The 26,322-nt window shown below is 40.4% G+C and overlaps 1 protein-coding gene across 2 annotated transcripts; it reads right to left on the bottom strand.

Annotated features, from left to right (window-relative positions):
* Positions 1-25: 25 nt before the first annotated feature.
* EIF4E (eukaryotic translation initiation factor 4E) lies at positions 26-25,435 on the bottom strand. 2 transcript variants are annotated; one of them, XM_075421470.1, is made up of 7 exons: positions 25,331-25,435; positions 16,299-16,405; positions 14,038-14,133; positions 11,941-12,004; positions 9,913-10,026; positions 7,229-7,368; positions 26-5,284 (listed from the first exon to the last, which is right to left on the bottom strand). In XM_075421470.1, the coding sequence occupies exons 1-7, from the start codon at positions 25,346-25,348 to the stop codon at positions 5,170-5,172; spliced, it is 654 nt and encodes a 217-aa protein (XP_075277585.1). In that variant the 5' UTR covers positions 25,349-25,435; the 3' UTR covers positions 26-5,169. The 2 variants fall into 2 exon arrangements, with proteins under 2 accessions (XP_075277585.1, XP_075277586.1); XM_075421471.1 differs by lacking the exon at positions 25,331-25,435 and adding an exon at positions 24,632-24,815.
* Positions 25,436-26,322: the final 887 nt, after the last annotated feature.

Raw genomic sequence — 26,322 nt, 5'->3', positions numbered from 1 at the left:
CATAGAGAGTCAAGAAGCTGAGACATTCAGTTCCTCAGAAGCTTTATTTTCATTCAAGCTACAGAAATAAAGTAGTACCTTCCAATCTCCCATTATACCTTCTGCGTATTTGTATGGCTCAGGGCAAGATGCACTAGGATAACTACCCTGTACATATGGAGGAAGATGAGGCTCAAAAACTAGCTTTACTTCAAAGAATGCCAAACCTTACCTATGAGGCTGGCTCCAATTCCTCGATAACATTAATAGGCACAACATAAGGAAAAAAATCCATCATCTAAACTACCTATTGTAAGCAAAATCCAATAATTCATTACAGAAAGTCATCCAAAGAAACCTTTTAGAAATAACAAAACAGTTGTTTTCTACTTTGAAAAAATAGATGAGTAATTTTTGCTTTATATATGATACATTCACACACATGCTTTCAAGTATCATTTTCACTATTATACTTACATGGCTAGAGATAAAAAAAGTTAAAATCCCATAAGCAGATCATTATGCCAAAGAAGTCACACAGTCTTTATCTGGGTTTAGCAACACCTGGAATTCTCCACAGTACCATAGTGACCAAAAAACAGTGACTAGACTCAGTGTATTTTTCCCCGCTATTAAACATGTTTTAATAAGGCTTGAGAAGTATCAGGATTTAGAAAAATGGAGAAAAAAGGAAAATGGAAAAAGCACAGGCAGTCATAAACCCCACAAATTCACAGCTCAGCTTGTCACAGGCTCAGTACTAGCAGGGAATAAAAAAAATATCTGAGTTCTGTTTGGTTAGCAGGCAAACTGATACTAACAAGACTGACTTCAGCTAGGATGTTTTTACATTTAGGGCATCACACAAAGTTAACAAGTTAATGCTAGGAAGCATAACAATCATGTGCTCAGCCGCAATTCACATTTAGCTCTGGACATCACAACCTGCTTTATTTCAAATTAGGAAGGCGAGTAGGGCATCCCATGGTCTTTTGGGAAAGTGCCAGGCAGCCACCAGGCAAGGGCAGCAGCAGCCATGGTTTTTATCACAGGGGAAGGAATTTAAGTGCTTACAAAAGGCTTTGCCGCAATGCCAGAGCTGGACACCTGAAAACAAGTTCTGGTGGAATCCAAAACTCAAAGAGCTAAAGGCAGAAAGTCTGTTCAAGCAGCTACAGCGATGAATGTCCTGCAAAGAGACCAAGATGGAACATCTTCAAGGTTTAACAGCTTCTGGAGCTCTGAAATGGTAATGGAGAGGCCCAGCAGGTGCATTCGATGGCTTGGACTGGCACTGGTTCCACACTGCTACTGCTTGCTGGTACACTCTGCACTCCTGCTCTCCGAGTCTCATTGGACAGACAGGTATGAAATGTCTCAATGTGATACAGCTATAAACTATTTCCATACCAGTGACATCATTTTCATTTGTCTGTTTCTTGCCCAATATGAAAAGGCACAAATTCTGCATTAAAAAAATTGTAAGACCCAACTAAAACCTACTCACAAAAACATCTGCAGAAACCATTGGCTGTTCTTAACAGGGCAAAGTCATCTAAGAGGTAAGTGCTAGGCAGCCTGAAAGCTCTATGGGTTGCACTCTATGAACCTCAACTATTTTGGTTTAGTACTTCAGTGCAGGATGTTCTTATGATGTACTTCAAAACCCTTAGGGCCAGACTCAAAAGTAAAGCTTCTTGGAAGCATGTATCAAAGGGAAGACCCATGTCACTTTACTAGGCTGAAATGCAATGCTTTTTGCTTTTAGTAAGGGTCCCATGGAGTCCAGAATATTTTTTCCAAGCGTTTTTCCATTAGGTGGGATGGAAGTTCTGAGCTCAGTCCAAGCTTCGCTAAAAGCTACTATTCCAAGTTCCCAGAATTTGGGTAACATTAAAAATTAAGTTACCTGAGCTAGATACAGCCTGAAACACAGGACAGTAACAGTGTAGCAGAACAAACAGAAAGTGACAATGAAAAGCATTGCACAGCCCAAGACTTACAGTACACCAAGAAGCTGCTAATTCACAAATATTCCTCATCTTTCACTGCTTTTTCCCAGGTTATATCTTGGCACGTTATTACACCTCTGAGCACAGCAACTTTCTGCTTTCCTTCCTTGCTCTGCTGGTTTTGTATCACATAAACCCACTTCTGAATAGATGCTTCAGACATTTATTCTTTAGTCATCTCAGTCTTACTAAAACCACACACTGACAATGGCTACCCGTTTAGGTGGAAGTTTAATGACACTTAATATTTCGTACCAAAACAAGACACTTAAATTTGAACATTTACTGCTTTTTCCTCTTATGAGCCTGTGGCTGTTTTATTAATACGCAGAATGGAGAGCTCTTGGCTTTCTCCCGTAGTACAAGCATACAAACTACACCATCATAATCAGAAGAACATTAGTATGCAGCACAAAGTGATTTGCAAGTTGGTAAAAACTAGGTTCATGGTCATTTGCTTCTTCTAGCAATGAATTAAAGGCATAGGTTATATATTTGATAAAACAAGTATGTCACTTAACTTTCACTCAGGTCTTCTACAAACACAGCAGTTATCTGAGCAGTGAAGAGCCTCAAATAAACTTACTGGAAGTTGTCATATTACAGTGCAAGTCAGCTGACTGCCTAAACAGGCTCAGGCTCAAAAACCTGAGACCATACCAAAAAAACCTATCAATCACGTTTCTAGATGAACGAAATGCTGCTACCCTGAACAACATCCCCATCAGTCTTGCAGTGAAATCAAACGAAACCAATACTATACACTTCTCACAACAGCACTCAGTTCAATCTCAACGGTCTTTACAAAAGGGCAGCACACTACCTATGTTTCTGAATTACACTCATTTTAGCAAGCCTTGCCCCAGTGCTCCCAAATTACACAGAGACAATCTAATGTTACCACTCAGGAAACTGATTCATCTCTACCCATGCATACCAGCATTACTGGTTTATTCAGAAATATCAAAGCCTTTATAAACACCACCCGGCTTAAGGCTGATGATATAGAACAGAAATAGTTTAGAGCAATTTAGTTCAAAAAGCTTACTTTAATTGCAAAGATGGTAAGCTGAGCAGTAAGCTGGAAAATAGGCAGGGACTGCTATATTTTACTACAAACAGTCCTATTAAACAAACCTTACTTGCTTTGTACACCTGCAAAATCAGGGCAGGCAACCAGTTACACCAGAATCCACAGCATACAAATTGCCTAACAGCTCTCTCTGCACCCAACATCTGTCCTGGTTAACGACCAATACTGAAGGCACAGTATCATCAGATATAGATGCCTACTCTAAGTGTTTCTATTTAACAGACATAAGAGATCCAGAAGTTAATGTAATACCTTTTCAGTATAGTCTGACACGCTAATTACAACACACACTTCTTATAAAATGTGCAAGAAAGTGTTCAAGTCTATCTCCACACAGAAAACACCTCAGTGCCTCAATCGGGCAGATTTAACAGCCTGATTCAACTGAAGCTTCACTGCCAGAGTGACTAAACTGACTTTAAGGAGTTATCACAAAGATCAAAACCCCAATAAGCATCTGCCTTTAACTCATGAAAGGCTGCATAGCCCTGGCAAGATCTTAAAGTACATTACACTAAGAAGAAGTTAGCAATAAAGCATTTATTTTGCTGCATGCTCTACTAAGGAGTGGAAAGGGAAAGCCTCTCATATTGTGCTCAAAACAAGTTAACTTTACAACCTTCAAAATTCTCCTCCAATCCTGCAAGTCAAGCAAACTTCAGCTCCCACGGCAACTTCCGAGCCAATGAAAGGTTCATTTCATTGTAAGACATAAGAGCAGACTACCTAGATCCTCATATACTTTTATTTTGTAGCCATGTCTCTAGCGCACTTTATTTGTACTCCATATAGGAATTACATACTTAAAATAGAATCAGCTCACTTCAGTGCTTTTAGTGTAGTTCCTACCTGAAACTAGACAGCTTTCTACGCAGCCTCGAATTTCTTGGTTGGCAGAAACCAAAGTCAAAAGAGAAACAATGCAAGCCACAATCAATTAGTCCAATCACTAAGAAAAACAATAGCCACATCAATATAATTCCACTTTGATTTAGGGTGCTATCTAATAGACTTATTAAAACTTTTAACAGACTATAGCTCCAGACTACCCTTCTTGGAAGACACTACAATAGAAGCCACAGTAGAGACTGCCTTGTCACAAGAAGTACAAATACTTGCTGTATAGATGGAGAAATAAAAAGGACAAATCTAGTCGTCTAAAAGACAATTCACTGTACACATTTTATTTACAGTTTTGTACACTGTCTTAATATGAATGGGACCGCTTTTCTACTTGAGCCATTTTAACCAAAGCAAAATAACCTAAGTAATACAAAGTGTTAAAATACAGCATAAGATACAAAAACAGACATACTATTTCTAGTAAGGAATGTAAATTATGGTGTTACATTAAAAAAATCCACAATTATGTTTAGGAAGTCACACAGACAGATCACTGATTTGACTGAAATGCATAAATTTGTAGCAAATCTTTGATGTTACAAAAAACCAAAAAATTACCAAAGAATGCACAAAATTAATGTTTATTCCACCTTTGTCATATTCCCAGATTCTTCACCAAATGTTACATGCGCAAAAACAAATCAAAATATCACTAATGTTATCAAATAGGGAAAACAAATAAATTAATCTAGCAGCCATCAGCATAGGTTACAGCAAAGATGATGCTGTATAAAAAAATTGCTAGAAAACTGTATGCACCATAGTTTTCCAAACCAGCAAAATGCTACTGCATACAATGCAAATGTAAAACAGAGTAATTTCCTGCAGGTACAGAAATGCAACTTCTTTTCTGAATACTGTGGATAAACATATGTTTTTTTTCATAATAGTAATGTTTCTACCAAGCTATTACAGAGTGGGCCAGGAAAACATTTATGGATTCGGGGGGTGATGTGTACTAAAATTCTGATTGGTAATGGTTACTTCAGCCAAAATAGAAAAAAAAAGAACACAGAAGTACAAGACAAAGGCGAATGAGACTTCTCACAAATCTTAGCAACACTTAGATGGAAATCAAATTTAAATGTAGTCCACTCTGCTTCTGAAGAGGCTTTGGTTCAGCTCCCAAATCTCGATTGCTTGACGCAGTCTCCTATGAAAGAATACTCCGAAGGTGTCTTCTTAAACAACAAACCTATTTTTAGTGGTGGAGCCGCTCTTAGTAGCTGTGTCTGCATGGGACTGATAACCAATCACTATCTTTGGAGGAAGTCCTAATCTTTCCTTGTATACTCTCCTGGAGAAAAGGAATAGAACAATAGTTTAAGCAAAGCCCTCAGGAAAAAATTAGTAACAGGACACCTGCTTTTAAGATCTGCTGATATCTTCATGAAAAATAGTTGTCTATTTAGAAACAATTTTAAAGCATGAACAAAGGACTTGAAACAGGATTTTTCTAGCTTGTTGCATCTAAAATCAGCTTATATTTCTATACGAACAATGACTTACCATATAAAACAGGACAAGCTCTTACCAAAAAATAATTAACAGGTCCACATAAATGTGGAACACAGGGACCCTACTGCATTCACATGAGTCTCATTAACATCAGCAAGCTATACTCCCACATAGAGAAACAAAACAGCAATGAAGAAGTCATGGTCCACAATTCCAGAACTACTGAGATGATAAAGTCACCTGAACAGTCAGTTTTTATGACCACACACATCCCAGTTGCACAGACTTTCTGTCTTTAACCATGGATAGAAAGCATGCCCCCCATCGTCCCAGTTCATTATGGTACTGGTCATGGGCAGCTACCCAACAGGAGCTTTAAGAAAAATCAGCTTGGATTTTATGACTTAAGAGAAAAAAGCAGCAGTACCCCCCTTACACACCCCCTCCCCGTGTTCCTTCGCATAGAGTATGAGTGAGATGCAAGCCACTAATGGTGCTAGCCTGCAAGCTCCAACTAAACCACAGAACAAGCCTGTTCAACTGCAGATTGTTAACAAAACTAAAGGGTTTCTTTTCTTCTTTAAACTTACCCTAATCATAATGAAGCTGTTTACAACCCCATAGCTTACCCCAATTTCAACTGTTAAATAAAGGCTTGACATATTGTCTTTGGAGTTACAGCAACAGCAGTTAGTCAACATAACTTACCTCAGTCACTGTCAGTCAGTTTACAAAAATCTTAACTTTTTCACAGTTAGTTCTAATGGAGTCATCTCAGCTTAGTTAATGGTTTGACACAAGGTTATTCTCTGCTAGCAGATGATGTGTACCACGGTTCTATTTGTCTGTTGTTAAACACTTACCTTTCAAGTCTGAACCTGACTGTGATTGTTAGTATAAGGCAGACCCCACCAGATTCATAAAGGCCCAAATGAGGAATGTGTCAAGAGAGCCACCCAAAAAGTGAAAATGTCTGACAGTTAAGTTTAGGCCTAAAATGCATGTGCTAAGCTGGGAAAATAACCTATGCAAACCAATGAAAAGTGGCCTACAATAACTGAATTTAACAGCAGGTAATTCTGAAGCACCAATACTACAGCATAAGGAATTCACTAGCTTTAGCAATACTCACTAAATAGCAGAGTTCAACATGCATTTTCCATAGCAGAGATGCATGATAATCTGAGATGACTGCTGTTCCTTACTGGAATAAAGACTACAACATGCTATTACACATGTCAATCCATCAAACTCAGCATTATTTTGTTTGTTTTGCACTTACAGACAAAAATGTAGAAGACAGCTGTAGAGTTTCACTGTCCAGCTCTTTTCAAATATGAGGACATTCTTGGAGTTTAAGACTTACAATGCCTTTCTTTTATTTGTAGGCATCACTTTCCTGAGAAAAATCTTACCAATACTACACTATTACCTGCCATCCACCTTTACAAACTGGCACACTGCAGCAGAATCTACACTATCTACAGGTATTAATTACAATGCCTTATTGTGAAATGAAAAACTTCTGTCAAGATTTGTGTTCAGTTCTTCATTACTTCTAAACTATGACGAAGGTAGCGCAGCAGTACAAAGAAGTTACTAACATAAGCCCACACAAAAAACTACACATTAACACAAATCATTTGGCACTGAGTTACTTGAACTTGCAATACAGCTCTGCATGGGCTACATTTGCCTGAAGTACATTCTCTGTCAAGTTGGCTGGCTTTAAATGCTTAATTGTTACACTTCATATATTCAAGGCATCAAGCCCATTACTTACCCTATATGCGTAACAGCATCTCTGTTTTCACATTCAGTTGTCCATATTGCTATTTTATCACCCTTAGTTCTAACATTAACGACGGCACCACATACATCATCACTGTAGTCATCAAACGACTCCCCAATAAGGCACAGCAGCTACAAAACAAAGATTAACCATTAAAAGTGGCAGTTCAAAGTCAGAATCCTGCTCCATGGGCAAACACTCAGTGTACACAAAGGACTTGGAGGAACACCACATTTTACTGCTTATAGCCACTTGCCATACAGCAATCATTTTATATTTATTGCAGTATCATCTTGAAGTTCCAAGTGTTACAAGTGAACGTAAACTCAGCTGTAGTAGGGTATCTTCCTCCTACTTTGAGTTTTCTGTCTCTGCTTCTGCCCCAGAAGCTCAAGTTCTGACACAGTTGTGTTGCCTCCCACCCCATTCCCACAATCCAAAACCAGCTAAGAATTAAACAAATTTATTCTTCTTTCTAAAGTATGTTCAACACAGACATATGAAATTTTAAGTGTTCACATTCCTTATTCAGAAAGAACCTGTGAAGAACTATTTGGGCAGTATCAGCTACGTTAAGGCCCAACTTCAGTTCTGAAGTATATCCATTCAGAGGCAAATCAGAGTGCAACTGAGATGAAAAGTGCTATCTAATGAAGTGTTACTTCCTATCAGCACACTCAGGAAGCTTCAGCGTTCCCACAGACGGTGAAGTGGGAACTGGTCATCCTGAACAGTGTGTAATGCAAGTCTAACAAAGTAAGGGTGCAAGTAATACAAGATTCTCCCCACAAACTTCTAATGGTGAAGCTGGGAGTTGTCAAAGATGGTACACTTCAGGAACATCAGACTGAGTTAGGGCACATCTCTACAATAAAAATCACTTTCAAAGCATAAAAATCTACAACTTGCAACTTGTAAAACAAGCAATTTTTAGATCTACAAAACAGAATTTCTCGTGGTTAAGACAGATTCATCTAGTTCATGCTGAATTAAAAATCCTTCTGCACACTGAAGTATTCATCTCTAAATGGACACTTCTTTACTTCACTTGCATAGAACACCAAATACACTGCCATTATATTAACTTTCTAGAATCACATTTGGAAATTCAACACTCTTGCAACTTTGAACAAAGCAGGTCTTTCAGTACCCATGAGAAATGCAAGGGCTAACTTAATCAAGGAAATATAAAAAGGACAAAGTGTGCTACTGAATAAATCAAATATAACTACACACACTTTAGATGTTACACCCAGCTGCCGGATGCACATCTTCACCAAGTAATGAAAGCCATAAATGTTTAAACCACACACAAACACTCAAAATACTGATCAACAGCCTTACTACATCTACATGCAAAGATGACTACCATGCTCAATAAACATTACAGCCAAGTACATTCTTCATGACTGCTGCACAACAGGGGAAAGAAGTCTTCTCAAAGTTTAGTTTACAGTTAAGAATGGTAAAGATCATTAGATTATAACAAAAATCGGTTCCAAGGGGGGTGATGAAGGAAGAGGTTTTGATTTTTATTGAAGAAAGTTGATTACAAACAATTACTACAACTAGAAGGGACAGGGATGTTTTAGAACACATATCCCGGTCACCTGGGCATTTGGGCTCTGTGCCACTGCGTGCTGCTAAACAATAAGCAGAGCACTCTAGCCTTAAATCTACACAGGCCATATACAAGTTTCCAATCCATATGTAAAATGGTTATTAGAAGTCAGAAGGACTTATACAGGCATTTAGTAAGAGAGGCCAAATGCACACAGCAAGAAATTTACTTATGTGCAGTCCTATTGCCTAGTAGTATAATGCTCATCACCCTTTCTTCAAATCACTACTACAATGACTAGGAAGATCCTAACACCTCTGGTATTTTGGACACCTCTGATCCTGAAGGCCATTTCTTCCTTTCAAAGGGGTGCAATACTTCTTGCTTCTCACACAAGCAGGGAAAAAAGATCAGAGATTCGGTAAGATTGATTTGCATTGTACTGCCACCAGCAATCCATGCCCCTAAAACCTAGACCACACTAGATTCTTAGGCTATTCTGAGTCAGTTCCTCGACAGTATAGTTGTACATTTTTCTGCAAACCCACATAATCTCCAGAAGTATATTTGCCATTCAAAAAATCTATTCCCAAAAGATAACAGCAATGGAAAGAAGTATTTTTATAGTTCACAGGAAGATGGTGCTATTACCTGCCTATCCTAGTGTTAAGCTAAGTACAGAAAGAACAAAAATAAATCTGAAAGTCCCTTGTTTCAGCAAGGCCAAAACCAAAAAAACATTCACTTGTAGGAATATTCGTAGAACAAATTATTACATTTAAGCTGTTATATTTAGGAGTCACATTCAAGACAAAGTACTATTTTTGAGTAGTAGCTTGACTGCTATTCTGTATATTCCACAGGAAAAGTTTTATCTGTCCTCTGGAATTACCTCTTTTGCAGCCCTTTATAAGAAAGCATTCAAGAGAATACAACTACATTGAGCATCACTATTGAAAAATCATGTTTCGAACACAGCCTGTCAATAAAAATTACAGGGGACAGTGCTGCCAGGAAGTTAGCAGTCTAGTGTGGCACACAGAGAGAACACACCAGTTAAAATAATACAAATGCAAGATTCTTCAGCTGCAGCTCGTAAGGCCATAGTGCTTACTGTCTCTAGCCAGAAGCGATCAAGGTCACTTCGTCTCTGCTGTTTGTTTAGTGTAATTAGCCATCGTCCTCCTCGCTTGTTTTTTTCATCTTCCCACATGGGTTCAATCCCATCCTGCAAGAACAGCCAGAAGTTAAATCAGACTTGATTGGTATTTTTCCTAAAGAATAACCAAAAGGCCAGTGATAACTGAAATAGCAACCTAGGAAATGTAGTTTAAGATACATACCTGTCCAGAAAGAGTCTCATACCAATACCAAAGTTCGCAGACAGCTTAAAAAGTGCACTTTCTCTAATGATTTTTTATTTCTACAGAAGAATCACAGACTTGGCAAAGTCTTGGCTATACAACATTACATAAAAAACTGTGGGAACACGCGAAGTCAAGCATCCACTTTGCCCTGTATGAAACCAGATAAAATTAGCAGCTACATTCTGGAGTCCTTATTTTAAGTCTTGGACTCACTGCAACATTGGCCAAGTGCTTCGCTTATGCATAAAGATTACTTCACTGAAACAGACACCCTTGGCAGTCTATCTCCGTGACTTCCTGCATACACAAAGTGAGAATAAGAGGGTTTTAATTGCCAGGGCCACAACAATCAACACGCCATTTAGAAGCAAGTTGCATTGAGTCATACTTTACCAATGGCCCTGCACTGAGTTAAATGACTCTGGATATGCTGATCCAGCAAAACATCCAGCTGCCACTCCCATATCCACCAGCTACGCTGTGCTTCAGGAAAGTCAGTCATTAAAAGAAGCAGGTAACTGTCTAGACAGAGAAATTTGGTTAAGAAATGTCTATTAAGAGAGCCACACTACAGAACTTTGGCTGAAAACTAATTAAGCATTCAACATGCAGGATGGAGTGGTGTCAGCTCACTTTAAATTTAACACCCTCGCTGGCAGCTGCAGAGCTCAAACTACTTCATCACCTTTAAGAGGCAGTCTTACAGGGTCACGATTGAAGGACAACAGCAAGAGATTGCTCAGAAGCCTGCAACAGTTGCCAATTCTGTACCTGCTCCACACATTTAAATAATTAAATTTTTGCCCACTGACAACAGGCAAACACAGGATAGACACGCATATTTAAAACACAAATTTAGGATTTGTGCAAAAAATACAAGCATGATCCATAGATATCCTAACCTCTGAAAGACCTACAGCTTCTTACAATTTACCAGTAAGGTTCCTCAATCACCTAAAGTACCACTACCTTCCCAAACCTCTTCACTACCTAAAGCTGCTGAGGTTTACAAACTCTGTACACAGCCCACTGAGGTGTCCCAGCCAGTAGCTACATTTCACAAGCAAAGGAGGAACCAAGCACCAGTATTTAGGGGATTATTTAGGTATTTAAATCCAGAAAGGAAGCTGTACATTTGCAGCACTTCAGAGGTCAGGGTTTAATTTAGAGCTCCAGTTCAGATCTCCACTCCCGCCGAGGCAGGATTTCATGTACACTCTCCTCAGCATTTCCTATTCACTAGTCTGAACGCTTCCCTCAGCATGCTTAAAGTGTCAGTGTTGGGTACAATTTTTTTATTTCATACACAAATAATACAGCATGTAACTGGTGGTGTAAAAATTAATTATAGGAGCCTTGTGCATGTGGCTAGTATTGCTCATAACGAATACTGGAGAACGCTGCAGTCTCCCACGGAACTCAAACATTTTAACTCGTTTCATGTCACACCAAGCAACAGAGCTGAAAAATCTTTCTTATTATAAAAATTGAGAATTATCTGCACAAGCATCTCAAGCAGAATGAAAATGTCGCAACAGATTAAAACGTACTGTCTGTGAAGCGTGTTAAAGCAAGTACTTGCATTTTCAGAACTAGTGACAACCTGATTTTCAGAAGGCATATGTTTGGGACTTCCCAAAAAAATTAACACCTTCAGGACATTCCCAACCATGTTCCTAAATATCTGAAGTGAAATATTTGGACAGTGTCTTGCTTAGTCAGCTTGTTTTCTCCATAAACATCCATAACCAAAGAAAAAAGGTTAGCAAGCATACCTTAAAGAGCGAGTAGTCACAACCAGGCATTAAATTACTAGAGAGTTGGATATGGTTGTATAAACTATTGGAGGGAAAAAAGCAAGATTAACAACTAAGCATTATTTTAAGGTACAAAAATCTTAAAGAATGAGACATATGACCAAATAAAATACAACAATTAGAAAGCATTACAGTTATTTCAGAAGCAACCCTATCTCCCAAGTATTCTTCAGCAGTATAAGAGCATTATCTTTAAGATGTTCTGGGCATAAAGGGGAAAAATGGAAACTGATTTATGAACACTTGCTGGATTTCTGTAACCAGTATTTTCTAGAAATACCAATGCTTCTTTTAAATCTAGTTCTAACAAAGTTATTAGAAATGTAACTCACTGAATTTTCATGGCAACATGCTCTGGGTGCATGCGTACTCTGTTCATACACACACGGAACAAGTATAACTGTTTATATTTCTAAGGCTACTCTCTCTGCAGAGAGGTTTTAGGAGAAATAGTCAACTTTGCTATTTAATACAATACTCCAGGGATGAAGGCTGTAGGCCTCATAATTCAAACTGAAATAAGGACTCGGAAGGCAAGAACAAACAACTGAAACAACAAAACATAATGTATACACTCCAAATTAAATTTAGAATATGCAGAGCAAAAAATCAGAGTAGTACATGCTGCCTCTTCCTCTAGCAAGGGGACAGCTGCTTGTTTTTCCTGTACTGCTAAGGTCAGACTTCAGAAAAAGGCCTACACACACCACAGTAACCTGTAGTCTAAGACCAGCTTACATTCAGGCATGGTCCAGCACCAAAAAGGAAATGAATTACCACGATGTTCTAACAATTAGAAATCAGACACAAGAATTTACAAAGCCAGTTAAAGATTTACCAGCTTCCCTCCTTTCAGTTTACCTAAACCTTAATGTTTTCTCCCTAGAACACAACGCCTATTTTTCAAGCTTCAACCACAACTCAACTTCTCAGCTGCTTGTGACTGTATACCTTGACTGCAGACATCTAGAGTAAGCACTTCTTTTAATTACCCCGACTACTGGTTATAGCAGCCAAAAAAACTTGCCCTTAGCCAACTTTAGTAGTGAGCTTCAAACAGTTTAGCCTCACAACACAAACCCTAAGACTGCAAGCTACCGTTCACTCAACCATCAGTCATCCCCACAGTAGGTTACAAGCTGAGAATCCTACTCCCCTCCGTCTGATGACTGCGCTGATAAATACTTGTTCAGCACTGTCAGTATCTTTACTTCCTTGTGTTGGTGCTAATGGGTCACTGACGGGGTCTCTTTATTGCACTATGACACCACCTCTCCCTTACTGACCACATCTAAAAGAAGAACTCTATCACTCAATGTAGCATGAAACACTAACAAAGATCAAATACATACTGCATTTTTTTCACCCTGCTTCATGCCTCTTGCATTTTCTCCATATTTCATCATTATGGTAGGCAAAATTTCCAATCCACCTGAATTTGACTAAAGCAAGTGTTTGGAAACCACAGGCCTACCTTCAATGGCTTTGTGCTTGCTGTTTGAGCCTAACTGCTTTCACAGATCTTCAATTTAGAATAAAGGTAGTTTCTTCTGTAACCTCTAATGAACTTCTTTCAAGGATGCCATTAATCTGCACCAATCTCCCAAGCACCATGTTCCACATTCAGACACTCTTGAACATCTGAAGTGAGACAACTCTGAGAATTTGATCAACTAGCAAAATTTGGGGCCAAGGAAGTGACAATCACTTGGCTACATGAATTTATAAATTCATGTTACTACAAAATAGCTACCACATAAATACCATTTTCGACATGTATGTCATGCACATATGAATATAAGCAGTGTTGCAGTGTTAACAGCAAGACAATGTGCATTTAAAGCATAAAAACTTCTCCAATCGCATTTTCTTCAAAGGTTACATTCTACCACATTTTGAAGAATGGGGTAGACCTTGCGTTCGATTTTGCAAACATTCCAGATTATACCCCAAAAAGCTGCAGTTAATCGAGTACTTCATGGTTTTTTGACTTCGACATAAGCTTTGCCAACATATGCCACAATTATTATGCAGATTGAGAAAATCTTTACTTACGCCCAAAAATCTTCAACAGTATCAAACTTTGAGATAAGACGAAGATTTGCTTGCCAAGTTTTGCTCTTGTCATTTTTAAAAAACCAGAGTGCCCATCTAAAAGAAAACAAAATAACAGCATCTAGAAATTAAAGTATATTAAAAAAACAATCCATTATTTGTATTGTTATATCCAAACTAATTGCAAACCTTAAGATCTTATCAGCATGGAAGTCAGTTTTTAATAAATAAGCTACCTGAGAAACTCAGTTCTCAAATCCAACTCCGCAGATCAATATATTTGTGCTCTCATTACGAAAATCATGTCAGACAATCAATCCATTTAGATATTTTAAATAGTTTTAGAACATTTCTAAGACACTAAACCTCTAAGTCTCAGATGTTTCTCCTTGCTGCCACTGCTAAACTGCAATCCCCTACCACAAATAACTGATTATGGTCTAAAACACCAACTATTCAAAGTAGAAGCACAGCTCCCCTTCCAGTAATTTCCTTGTAAATGTTACAAAAGCTAATTATATCATTCCAGAGCAACACATGACATGAGAGTTTCCCAAGCACTCACATACTAGGAGATCATAAATTTTAAAGGAAAGCTGCATTAAGCTTACTAATGGCAACAATCTTCAAAAAACTCACCAATTGTAACTGTTTCAGGTTTTTAAATCTGCATATATAAAGACGTGACTAACAAAAAATTTTACATCCAATTTTCTTCATCATTGTCTCCACTGAGTACAAATCTCAACACATATTAGAAACTGACCCTGTCAAAGATGCTCTTTCCAGATCTAAAAAGCATCATTTAAAATGGTGGAACAGGATACCTGATGAGGCATTTAACAAAGGCTTATTTTTCATTCTGATAGTTTCAGTGGTGTTGAAATCACTCAGCTTAGCAAGAGTAGATTTATCTTCTCTCAGCACAGTACTTTAAGTCACCAGGTGTCAAGTCACCATTTTGAGATCCTTCCTGACATTTCAAATCTTGTTTTAAAAGTTCACTATTTTCCAGTAATAGCCCCACCACCACTTGTAAAGGAGTGTCAGCACGAATTTAATCAAAGTGTTTAGAGAAAAAAGAGGAAGGATGGAAGTTGAGAGAAAGGCAAGGGAAAAGGGGATGCACACAGCATAGTACTACAGTGCAGAGTGGTTTTCCAAGCTTTCTCAAAACTTAGAAAAAGAGTAAGGTGCCACTTGGTAAAAGGTTCACTTTGGGACAGCACCTACCTACCAACATTAAGTACTGAGCACTCCACATCAGCTCATCAGCTTACCTGGAGAAAACAGCTTCCCACCTGCTCTTTTTGAAGTATATGTATGCTGCTGGAGTAACTTTTGTGCATAAAGGAATTCAACCTGTAAGTTTATAATATATTTACTGCAGAAAGGTAGTTCAAAGTCGAGGTTTTCAAGTGCAAAGCCTCTTGGTCAGGTCCTCATTGTCCCTATAGCTCAGTAAAAAACTGACTAGTAACTTTTAAAGCTTTTAAGACCTGTTTTTGCACACTGAACACAGAATTTAATAAGAGGGCTTCTTAACTATGTTTTTAACTACTGCTCCACGTTTTTCTTGTTAAACAAGAAAATTTAAGTGCCCCACGTTTTTTTCTCTTCTTGACACACCGGTATAAACACATGTGTTTGCACTTCACAGGGTTTCTTCTGCTGTGCTTCCTACAGGTAATGAAAACAGTATTACTGGAGACACCAACCACTCATATGATCAAGACTAATAAGCTCTTTGGCTGATTGACACAGCTTCTGCTACTTTCAGTTCCTAATAGGAGAAAAAAATGGTAAGATATGAAGGAGCAAGCGTCTGGTAAGAAATAAGAATGAGAAATCTTTACCACTGGCACCTTAACTGCGCAAAGAACAAGGCAGAATGGAAGGTTTTCCAGTTTTGCTTGGCAGCAACTTCATCTCAGCCTCAGTCTCTTTAAACACACCAGACAAAAGCAACAAAAGCTCTGCTTGTCTCCAACTGAAAGCAAAGCCATGTTCTTTCCAATTACCTGGTTGCATTATGAAAAATCACAAAGATTTTCAGCTTCTGTAACAACACTACGTGAAAATGGTCTAAATTACAACAGGATCAGATTCTATGTCCTCTCCAACCTCACTGCAAAACTCTTCAAAAAGATTAAGACCTCTCAAAATGCTGCTAGAAAACATAAGGTAAACAAGAGAGCTGTGAAGCCACAAGCGCTCTTCTATCTTTGGCAAAATTACAACCACACTTCTGTAATATTTACCTGTTTTGTAGTGGATGCTTAATATACTGTTCAGGGCTGGCAACCTCCTGACTAGGTGCTGGCTCGGTTTTCTCCTCTTCTGAAGGCTGAGGGTTGGGAGTAGTTTCCTGTTTGAAGAAAGGCGTTATTAATACGTTCCTTCAATTTTTATTGAAATAATTTAGTTCTTTGAAGCAACTTCAAGAAGGTTGAAGCTAAGAGTTCCTCTAATTCATCTTGGATTAGGGGCCCGAATCACATCATGGAAGCACATTCCGCACCCCTTCAACATCTGAACAGGTCCTACAACAAACACTAACTTCAGGAATCCACATTCTGCTGTTCAGTGATTTGCTTCCTGCATCATTTGTTTCCAGAATGGTTTACTTAGCATACATGTCTGATTCCAAGTATTATTCTTTCAAAACTCTAGAGACAGAGCTAGATATGTCAAATATACTTTAACACAAAGAAGTGAAATAATATTTTCCCTTTGCATGCAAACCCCCTCAAGCTTCTTATTCAGTTCAAGAAGCCACTGCATCAGGTTTTAAATTCTAATGCCATTCCTTCAAGCCAGGGAACACAAAGCTTTATTGTGAGGCCAAGTGTCCCCACCAGTTACCACCATCTCTCCCTAATCTGCAATCTGTGCTAGAATATTAGAGAGACAATGAGGACTAGAGCTGACTGTCTACAGCTTACACAAAAACACCTCTACAGCTGACCCTGTGAAGGAAAAAGCACTTCAGTAATATAAAGAAATACTAACTACAGCAGACCCAAAGACTCTAGACATTCCTAAATGCAGCAATACAACAGTAATACTTAAAAATTAATTTAAACGTTGTGGTCTTAAGAGAACAAAGCAATGTAGAGGTAGATTAAGTAATGGCAAGTCATCTAATTAATGGAACAGTTTACTCCAGACTTCCGTATTACTCAAGCTTATCATCACCAAAGCTGCTGAAAAGTGGGATGGATTTGAAATAACACTGTTTAACCTTCACAGCCCCAGCTGGCAAACTCCTCTGATAACACCTAAAGATCTGCCTCAATATGGACTTTCTTTTCATTATCAATGTATTTAGCATTATTAAGCACAATATTATGTTTTACTTCGGAGAAGTTACACCTTTATGCTTGAAAATAATTAAGTATGCTTTAGTTTAACAGCTCACCTAGGAAAAAAATCTTGGTTCACAAGCTGATTTACATCACATTTAAGAATGCTTTCAACAAGCTCCGATGCTCACAGTGAAAAGACTGAAATGTGAAGGCCTAACAGGGGCAGCGAGAACTAGGATAGTGCTCCAATTTACACAGTACAATGGGCAGATAGTACAATTTCCTACCTCTTAATAAAACTAAATGCTTTCTGAAGATTCCTTAATAGGGAGTATCACTGACAAACCCACAGCACCAGTGTGTTGAACAATCTGTCAAGTCTACTTCAGTTTAATACTATAAAAAGCTAAACAGATCTTCAAAAAGCTTAAGTGCTTCACATTCTATCTAGAACAAAATTTCTAGTGTTAGCCCCATTTATTTTTAGATCGTTGGGCTCAAATAGACATCAATCCTTTTAATCCCATACAAGAAGCCCACAGAACAAATTGAGATAGTCAGTGCACAAAGGCAGCAGAATACACCCAAGAAGCATTTCAATACTTCCTCCTCCAAGTTATCATTTGTACGGTACTACAAAAAGCGAAGTACAAACAACTACAATTTAAGTGTTGCCCCTCCAGTGGCTTCCAACTAGAAGAGTCTGAAATATTACATGTGCAAATACAACGAGTATACAAGAAAAATCCTGTTGACATTCTGGAAGTAAATGAAGCACTAGGTTTTGTGATAAAGCTTGCTTTCATTCATAATACTTTGCAGTTGTGACATTTAATATTTACAATTGACTTACAAACGCTATTACACTAAAGATTTTTATATCAAACACTCGCTCTTGATGAATGCAAAGTATCTTCCGAAAAATAATTTCAGTTCAGAATCTCATCCATGTTTCCTCAGCAAATAGCTTTCAATATACAAAGAGCTAATCGTAAAGTCTCCCTGGTCAGTCTTCCAGAAGCATCGTAACTATATGAACTGGAAGAATCAATACAAAATTACTAAGCACACACAGGGCTATGTCATTTCATAATATCTAATACAAGACAACATCAGAAAGGATTAAGGTAGCACCTCCAGACAATCAAAAATTACAGTGAGCCTCAATAGCTGCCCCACTATACTGATGGGCACCCTTCACAGAACTACTGGACAAATGGAAGACATCTGACTCTGCACAGACACATTAGTTAAGTCACCGCAACAACAAGTCCCTTAAGATGTTTTGAAAGCTACGCCGCATTAATGAAACAGATTAACCACTGTTTCAACCTCCTGTCCAAAACAGTACATGACAACTCACCTGCAAGGCCTGGCTAACCTTGATCTCAACCCCAGATTATGAACCTTCCCTCAAAAAGTAACTCTGACAGAACAGAATCCACCACCCCCCCTCCAGTACCAGGCTGCCCATCAAGGGCAGATACAGCTGTATACACAAGAATAAACCCGGAAAAAGGCATAAAGTTGGAAGCAGAGCTTTCTACCACAAAACAGTTTTCTGACCCGTCTCAGACAAAAGCCTAAAGCAGCCTGTTTTCACCACCTTTTATTTCCCACTGCCTTCAAGGAAAACAGAAAAAGGACCATTTTCATTTTCGGCTGGTTAATCATATCAGGTCCCACTTCCTTTCATCTTACCTTTACCTCACTATTCTGACCACCAAGCTAAAGCATTTGTATAGCAAGGCACTTTTCATTGTTAGTCACATATAAAGTATGTAAGTTCCCTAACTGGCATTCAAAGTCCGTTTCTTGTATCCAATCTCCTTCCAGCTACTAAAATTCTACCCCAAACCACAAGCATGCAGGTTTTAAAAGAATCTACAAATGCAATATGAATTAAAGTGACATTGTGCACATTTTACCAATTCACACCTTGAGAGCTTGCAATTGCTACACTACTAAAAGTCAAACTGTCTCCATGAGCAGCTTCTGGACTACTAAATTTAAAATCATTCATAACATTTTACTACTGCTCACAACTAATGCATTCTTTAACCTAAAATTGACTTTGCGTCTACTATTAAACTAAGCCACCCCTGGGTTTGTTGCTTTTAAAATAGATGTAATAAACCAGGGTAGTGTTACCAGATAAACTGGAAAGCTTCACATGGCAAATCCTAGTCCTCATACACAAGACAGCACGTAATTAAGAGTGACATTTGTTCACTACCCACATGGTTTTTTTTTTGATGTAGGAATCAGCTAGCAGAAGTCCCTGAAACATATGCCTACTCAGCATTTAATGACTGTGCATATCTGCACGTCACTTGGATTCTGACACTTGCAGATTTAACTGGTGTTATTTATTCTTTCCCCACCGCACATAATGACCAACATATCAAAGGAAGGTGTGCATGTCACCAGGGCAGGAAACAGACAGCACTTACCATAAAAATTGCTTAATCAGGTTTGTCTATTGAAGAGAACTAGCTCGACCAGGTTTCACCGAGCATTTTCAGGCACTGCCCAGACCACACTCATGTCATCTAATTGTCTACAGAGTCTGTTTAGGAAGTCCAGCTGAGACAGCACAACACTTTGGTCCCAAAAGGACATAACCTAGCACGATTATGCATTCTCAGTGAAAGTTAAGAGAACCAATTAGTGGAAGAGGCTTCTAAAGTTTTATTGTATTAAACCAAAATAAGTTACTTTTGAGAGTTTACACCTTCTTGTTTAGGGTTTCCAATAGAACGAGAGAACTGCACATCCCAGTTATCCGATGTCTAGGGAAAAAGCATGTCAACTATCTGCTAGTCCTTATGCTTCTTTCAGATAACTGCTACTACACTACAGTTAGGATAACAATTCATAAGAAAGAAAAATCAACAGCTATTTATTTCAAAATATTTGGGACAAAAAAGGATTTAAGCCCACCCTCAAGCAAGTATTATGCGCTGTAAGAAAACAAACCAAATTATGATCTGATACACAACTCTGAGGAATGGATATATAGAGGTAAAAATCATACGTAGTATGTGTAATCCCAACTGGAAGAGAGGTACCAATAGCCACCTGTTACCAATTAAACAGCATTAAATAGCTTTCCAGACACAAGGACAGGGAAACATTTTCTAGGCATGACATAACATGGCCTAATAGAGAGCAACTATCCTAACTGCATATATTATTACTTAGACCACCACAGATTTTTAGAAAGGCATTCACTATTAGAACACAAATGTGGGACACGGTTTTAACTGAGTGACATCCCACCAAACCAGAAGTGCAACACATGTACAGGAGGACAGGAACAACAGACTGAAGTAGAAGAGTCACACGCTTCCTCCAGGGTCAGAGGGGCACATTGGTTTGTTTGGGGGTTTTTTAGGAAATATAATCTCAGATTCTTAAAGATGCAAAGAATATTTACAGTCCTTTTGACTTCTGAAAAAGTGAGATACATGTGCTTGAAAGTACCCACCAGATTTTCGACCTAACTCACAACCTTATGACTAGAATTATCAAACAAGTTATAACAAGGTGTATCAAAATACTTCAGTATCTTTGTGTTTTTTCTAGCTGTCCAAGCAGGCTGCCCTTGTGCTACCACTTCTCAGCCCATTCTGCAGTCTGCTGCTGCCTTTGCTACTATAACATGGAATCTACCCACAGGATGACTTTCCACATTCAACATTGTTAGTTCTAAGGCACTCGGACAAGAAAATAAAAACTTCCCCAAACTGCTGAGAACAGTTCAGATGACTCAAGGGACAAAACACTTCTAATCTCCTTGCACACTTCTATGCAATAGACACAAAAGCACCCAAAATTACTGTGAGTATACTGAACCACTCACACAACCAAGCATAGAATTTTACATCAGCTGAAAAATTAAGACACATTCAGTCTTCAGAAAAGAATTTAAAACAAAACTATATCCTGTATGGATGCTCCAGAGGTCAGTCTTCAACCAAAAAGACCAAGTACTGGACATACCACTGGTACACCTGATTATTGCAAAGCATGTAACATACACAAGCTGCTTTGATAAAAAGCACTGAACTTAAGAAAAACTGACCACCATTTAAAAGATTATTCATTTAAACAACTGCTTTGCATATTTAGAAAAAAGACATTTAAACAGTTAACATTTTTCTGCCTTACATCTACAAGAATCAAGGACAACTGCCACTTTCAGGCAGCCAACAGAACATTTGTTACACAGCACATTTAAATCTGTAGGTCTCACACCTAGGACCTTCATAACATGAACTTTTTAAAGAGGAACAGGTTTCAGGACTAAGAAATGAGTGACCACTAAGTTTCTAGGTTAAAAATAGTCTAAACTTATATTTAACCTTGACTTTAGAATATTTCAAAAATGAAAGACAAATTTAAGGAAAAAGTCACATTAATTCACTTCTAAAATCCACATTTCTTTCACAACGTAGGCTTCTCCACCAACATCCCTCATTTGACTCTCCCCTCGAAATTCACACTGATCTTCACAAAGTTGCCAAAAGGGTCGCATTTTCTCATCAAAATTTCCCATATACCTCCACACCTGTAGGCAGTACCAGTAAACAAAGCACAACTCAGTTTCACATGCTATTTTTATGCATTATCTTGAAATAAAGGTGACATATACTCTGTGTGAAATGTAGTTTTTTAAAATTGCTTTCAGAAAAATATTTATCTCAAAATATTTACAAGTTGTCCAACATCTTCCTCCTCTTACAGGATGCTTTGTATTCAGTCAGAAATGTAATTTACAGTTCGAAAGTTTGACAGACATTCTCAATTATTAAACAGCATGCAAGATATTTTTCCTGCATCATTTCAGAAAAATGCAATGAGCAAGCAACTGCGTTCACAATACTATAGCTGAGTACTACACTGATTTCAACCATAGCAGGTCACTGACTATATTACAGTAGAAATCCCTAGTAATAAGAGCAAGTCTGAAGTTGAACACGGCCTGCACTTCATTTACATGCTAACTGTCTGTCAATAATACAACACAAACAAATACCTTTCAGTCTACCTTGAATTTTAGGAGCTATTTTGAACTTGCCAGAATTTCAAGGCCATATACCACTACGTTTGTAACCCCTTGAGACAATACTGTCTCATTTAAAGGAAGTTTTCAGTCCTTCCTATTAGTGACTAGCTGTTTAAACAAGCATTTTTCAAACTATACATAACTGAAGTTTCACGCAGAGTTTCAAAATGTGGAATTAAATTCATAAGACTGGCATTTGTGCAAGTGTAATGATAGCTGTCATGAAGAAAAAGAAAAGAATTATGATGCCGATCTCCAATTTGTATGATGAAGGATCAGATGCTTACATGTAAGTTACTTCCACACGATTTATACACACCTGGAAGCTACATGCTTTGTTGGCTACATTTTAAAGTCACCTTTGGTAAACTACTGTTTACTGTAAAGCATTACTATTGGTTTTGTTGTTGACTTTGTGGACTTTTACACAGTGTTATCTGATCACATTTAATCCTCAAAGGCTACAACGAACACACTCTAACAGGACACACTTCTGCGTATTCTCAAAAATTAATCTAGAATAGTCCTAACAGAAAAACAATCTGGACAGCATAAGAAAAACTGAGAGTCTTAACCTGTCAATGTTGCAGAAGCTTAAGCTCCCCCTGCAGTGGAAAAGTAAGGTCTATATACACTTAGAATAATCTTGCTTTTCTTAGCAACTTTCACAGGACTCTTTACAGTACTCTAAACTCAAGTTTCAATATTCCTAGAGAGTTTAAAGCATTTTTTCCAGCCTCTTAATAAGGCTTAAAATGTGTATTACATTTGACAGCACGAAAGTACTAGAAACATCACTGATTTTAGTAGGAGTCTGCAACTGGAAAAAAAGAAAAAAAAGACACATTCAGTAGTGTTTTGCATTTCCCAAGACATATCTTCACACTAGGGAAGCATCGCAGATGACATCTCTACAAACCTAGGTCCAGATTTTGAAGGTCAGCAACAGAAAGGCTTCCCTATGATCAAAAGGCAATCCAGTCCCTCACCATACATGCAATTAAGTTGTTCAGTTGAAAAGCATGTAGTACTTCTGCAACATGAAGCGTCTATGATCTCAGTCACTACACAAGCTTAACTTTAAGCTTCTGTAGAAGCATAAGCCATCTAAAAGGTCAATAAACAAAAATTTTATTATTTAAATAAATTTGAAAATAAGCAAGCATAGCTGATATTTGTTTCCTGAAGTCAAATATACTTCAAATATGGCAGAATATCCAACAGCAGCATCACTCAAACTGTTGAGTGCTGCCCTATCTTCCACTTTTACTGGCTCAGCAGAACTGTTTGTCACTGCATGGTGAACTGGATCTGGGAAACAGCGTGGCAAAATAAATTGCTTGTTTTTGACTAAGTTAGGTCTCATATCTAGCTCAACACGCAACCGCACACTTACGCAAGGACAACCGAGAGAACGGTGCAGAGACAGGCTTACACCAGCGCCATAGCCAAGACAGCCTCAAACTCATGCCTCCAGAGTAATTTTAATTTCCAATGGCCATCAGTATTACAAATTACTTATCACAAACCCTGCTAAATTCCATGGTCATCACAAAACACTGAGCTGACAGGAAGCTCTCACCTTCAGATACATGGGCTATAGCTCAGTAAGACCAGCTTTTGGATTGGAAAACAAGTCTTTAACACTGTGGCTGGAGAACACGGGAAGGGTGCTGCTGGTGGTCCAGCTCACTGTCTCAACAACTGACATTCTTCCTGTTCAGAACTGCTAGTCAAGTGATTTATAAACACTGACCGATTTCAATCTCTTCCTTGTAAGTAAAGGTGGGGGGGGTTTTGTCCATGGAAGAAAGTCATAAGAGGAGGATCAAAGTCCCCTACACAAATGGCTAAAAATAATCTTTATTTAAAAATAGTAAAGTGATTTTCAAACTTTAACACTTCTTGTCTGAACATTACAAAGACTCTCCAAAGTACGCACTGGCCATTTATTCCTAGTCGGTCAGCCGCAGCGAGCAGCCAGCCTTCCTGAAGCTTCTCACTCTCCGGAAACAGGCAGCACACAGCCTTCTGCTGTGCACCCCCATGATACACAAGCACGTGGGACTGGAATAACAACTATACCTGGACCGCTTCCAGCCGCGGCAGTTCTTTACAGAAGCACAGACTGGGACAATATGCGTAAAATAGAGCACAATATCATAAACGTAACTTAATACTTAAAAGAAAAAGAAAAAAAAAGGGAATTAATTACCATGAAAACTACGAAAAGGCTTGAATAAAAATATCACTACGATCCACAGAGATAACCTAACCGGAAAACGCCAATTTCGCTTGCAAGGCGCCTCAAGCCTGCCCGGCCGGAGCCTCCCCCGCTCGGCTCCCGGGCCTCGGCCCCGGTCCCCCCTCGGCGAGCTCCGCGCCTGCCTCGGAACTCGGCCCTCACCGCTCCCCGCCGGCCTCCCTGGGCGGGAAGCAACATGGCCACCCCCAGCGCGCCACATGCGCCGCAGAGCCGCCCGCCAGGCCGGCCCGCCGCCGCCCAGGGCCCATCCTCCTCCTCCTCGCCGCGCCTTCCGGCCCCGCCGACCCCCCCTGCCGCAGCGCCGCGGGGGCGGCCGGACCGGCCCGGGCGGCGGGGCCGCGGCGCGGCACAATGGGCGCCGCCGGCCCGCGTGCCTCGCCCGCTCCCTCCCTCCCTCCCGGCCGGCCCGGCGCCCCCCAGAGCCGCGTGGCGCTGCCGGCACAGCCCTCGAGCCCCCGCCTCCCCCTCCCGCCGCGCAGGCCGGCGCCTCCCGCTCCCCCTCCCCCGCTCCTCGCCGCCCGCGCCCCGGCGCCCATCCGCCTCCCGCCCGGCCGGGGCAGCCGCGGCCCGAGGAGCGGGAGAAGGCGGCGGCGGGCGGGTGAGGAAGGAGCGAGAGAGGCGGGCGGGAGAAGGGAATGAAACACTCACCGGTTCCACCGCCGCCATCTTAGATCGATCCGATCGCAGAAGCGCTGCGGGGAGGGGAAGGGGCGGATAAAAAACCCAGGTTCAAACCCGGTTGGCCGCCCGGCGGTCACGTGGGCCCGGCGGCCGTTTGGGAGGGGGGAGGGGACTCGATGGCCTTCGGGCACCCGGCGGGGCGGGGCGGGGCGCGGCGCGGCGCGGCGCCTGCCGGGAGCTGCAGTCGGCTAGCGCGGGGGAGGCCGGGAGCCCCGCCCCCTCCCGGCGAGGCGCAGTCACGTGGGGGCGAAGAGGGCGGGGACCCCTGGCGGCCGCGGCGGGGAGCTGCGGGGGGCGTGGCCGGTTGATCGTGGTGGAGCTTTGGGAGCTGCTGAGGGCCGGGCGCCTGGTGCGGTCACCGGCAGCGGGGGCTCGTAATTCACAGAACCATAGAGCCATTAAGGTTGGGAAAGACCTCGAAGATCACCAAGTCCAACCGCCAACCCAACACCACCACGCCTGCTAAACCATGTCCTGAAGTGCCACATCTGCACGTTTTCTGGACGTCTCCAGGGATGGTGACTCCACCACCACCCCGGGCAGCCTGTTCCAATGCCTGACCACTCTTTCAGTAAAGAAATTTTTCCTAACGTCCAATCTGAACCTCCCCTGACGCAGCTTGAGGCCATTGCCTCTCGTCCTGTCGCTGGTTACTGGGGAGAAGAGACGAACACCCGCCTCACTACAGCCTCCTCTCAGGTCTCCCCTCAGCCTTCTCCAGACTACAAGCATCTAGAATTGTACTTAGCCCTCTGGACACGTCTGCACAAGGCTGCGTGGGCCCCGCATCCCTTCGGGACCGCTCCAGTCCCCATCAGCTCCCTCCCTCTGGAGCACGCAGGACGCTGCATTCCCAAGCCCATCCGGCAGTTCAAGGCACTGCGAGGCCCACCTGGGCACACCGTCCCCCAGCCACCCGCTCGGTGGGCCACGGAACACCTTGGGTTTTATCCGCTGCC

This window comes from Opisthocomus hoazin, chromosome 5, assembly GCF_030867145.1.
Source record: "Opisthocomus hoazin isolate bOpiHoa1 chromosome 5, bOpiHoa1.hap1, whole genome shotgun sequence".
Lineage (NCBI taxonomy): Eukaryota > Metazoa > Chordata > Aves > Opisthocomiformes > Opisthocomidae > Opisthocomus > Opisthocomus hoazin.
The sequence above is the reverse complement of the archived record's forward strand: the minus strand, read 5'-3'. Positions and strand labels throughout refer to the sequence as shown.

Excerpts from the sequence above, each read along its gene's own strand:
- EIF4E (XM_075421470.1), bottom strand. Across the intron at positions 12,005-14,037 it reads ACTGTTGAAGATTTTTGGGC|TTTATACAACCATATCCAAC; the intron begins GTAAGTAAAGAT and ends TCCCTCCAATAG. Across the intron at positions 7,369-9,912 it reads ATCGCTTCTGGCTAGAGACA|CTGCTGTGCCTTATTGGGGA; the intron begins GTAAGCACTATG and ends TTTGTTTTGTAG.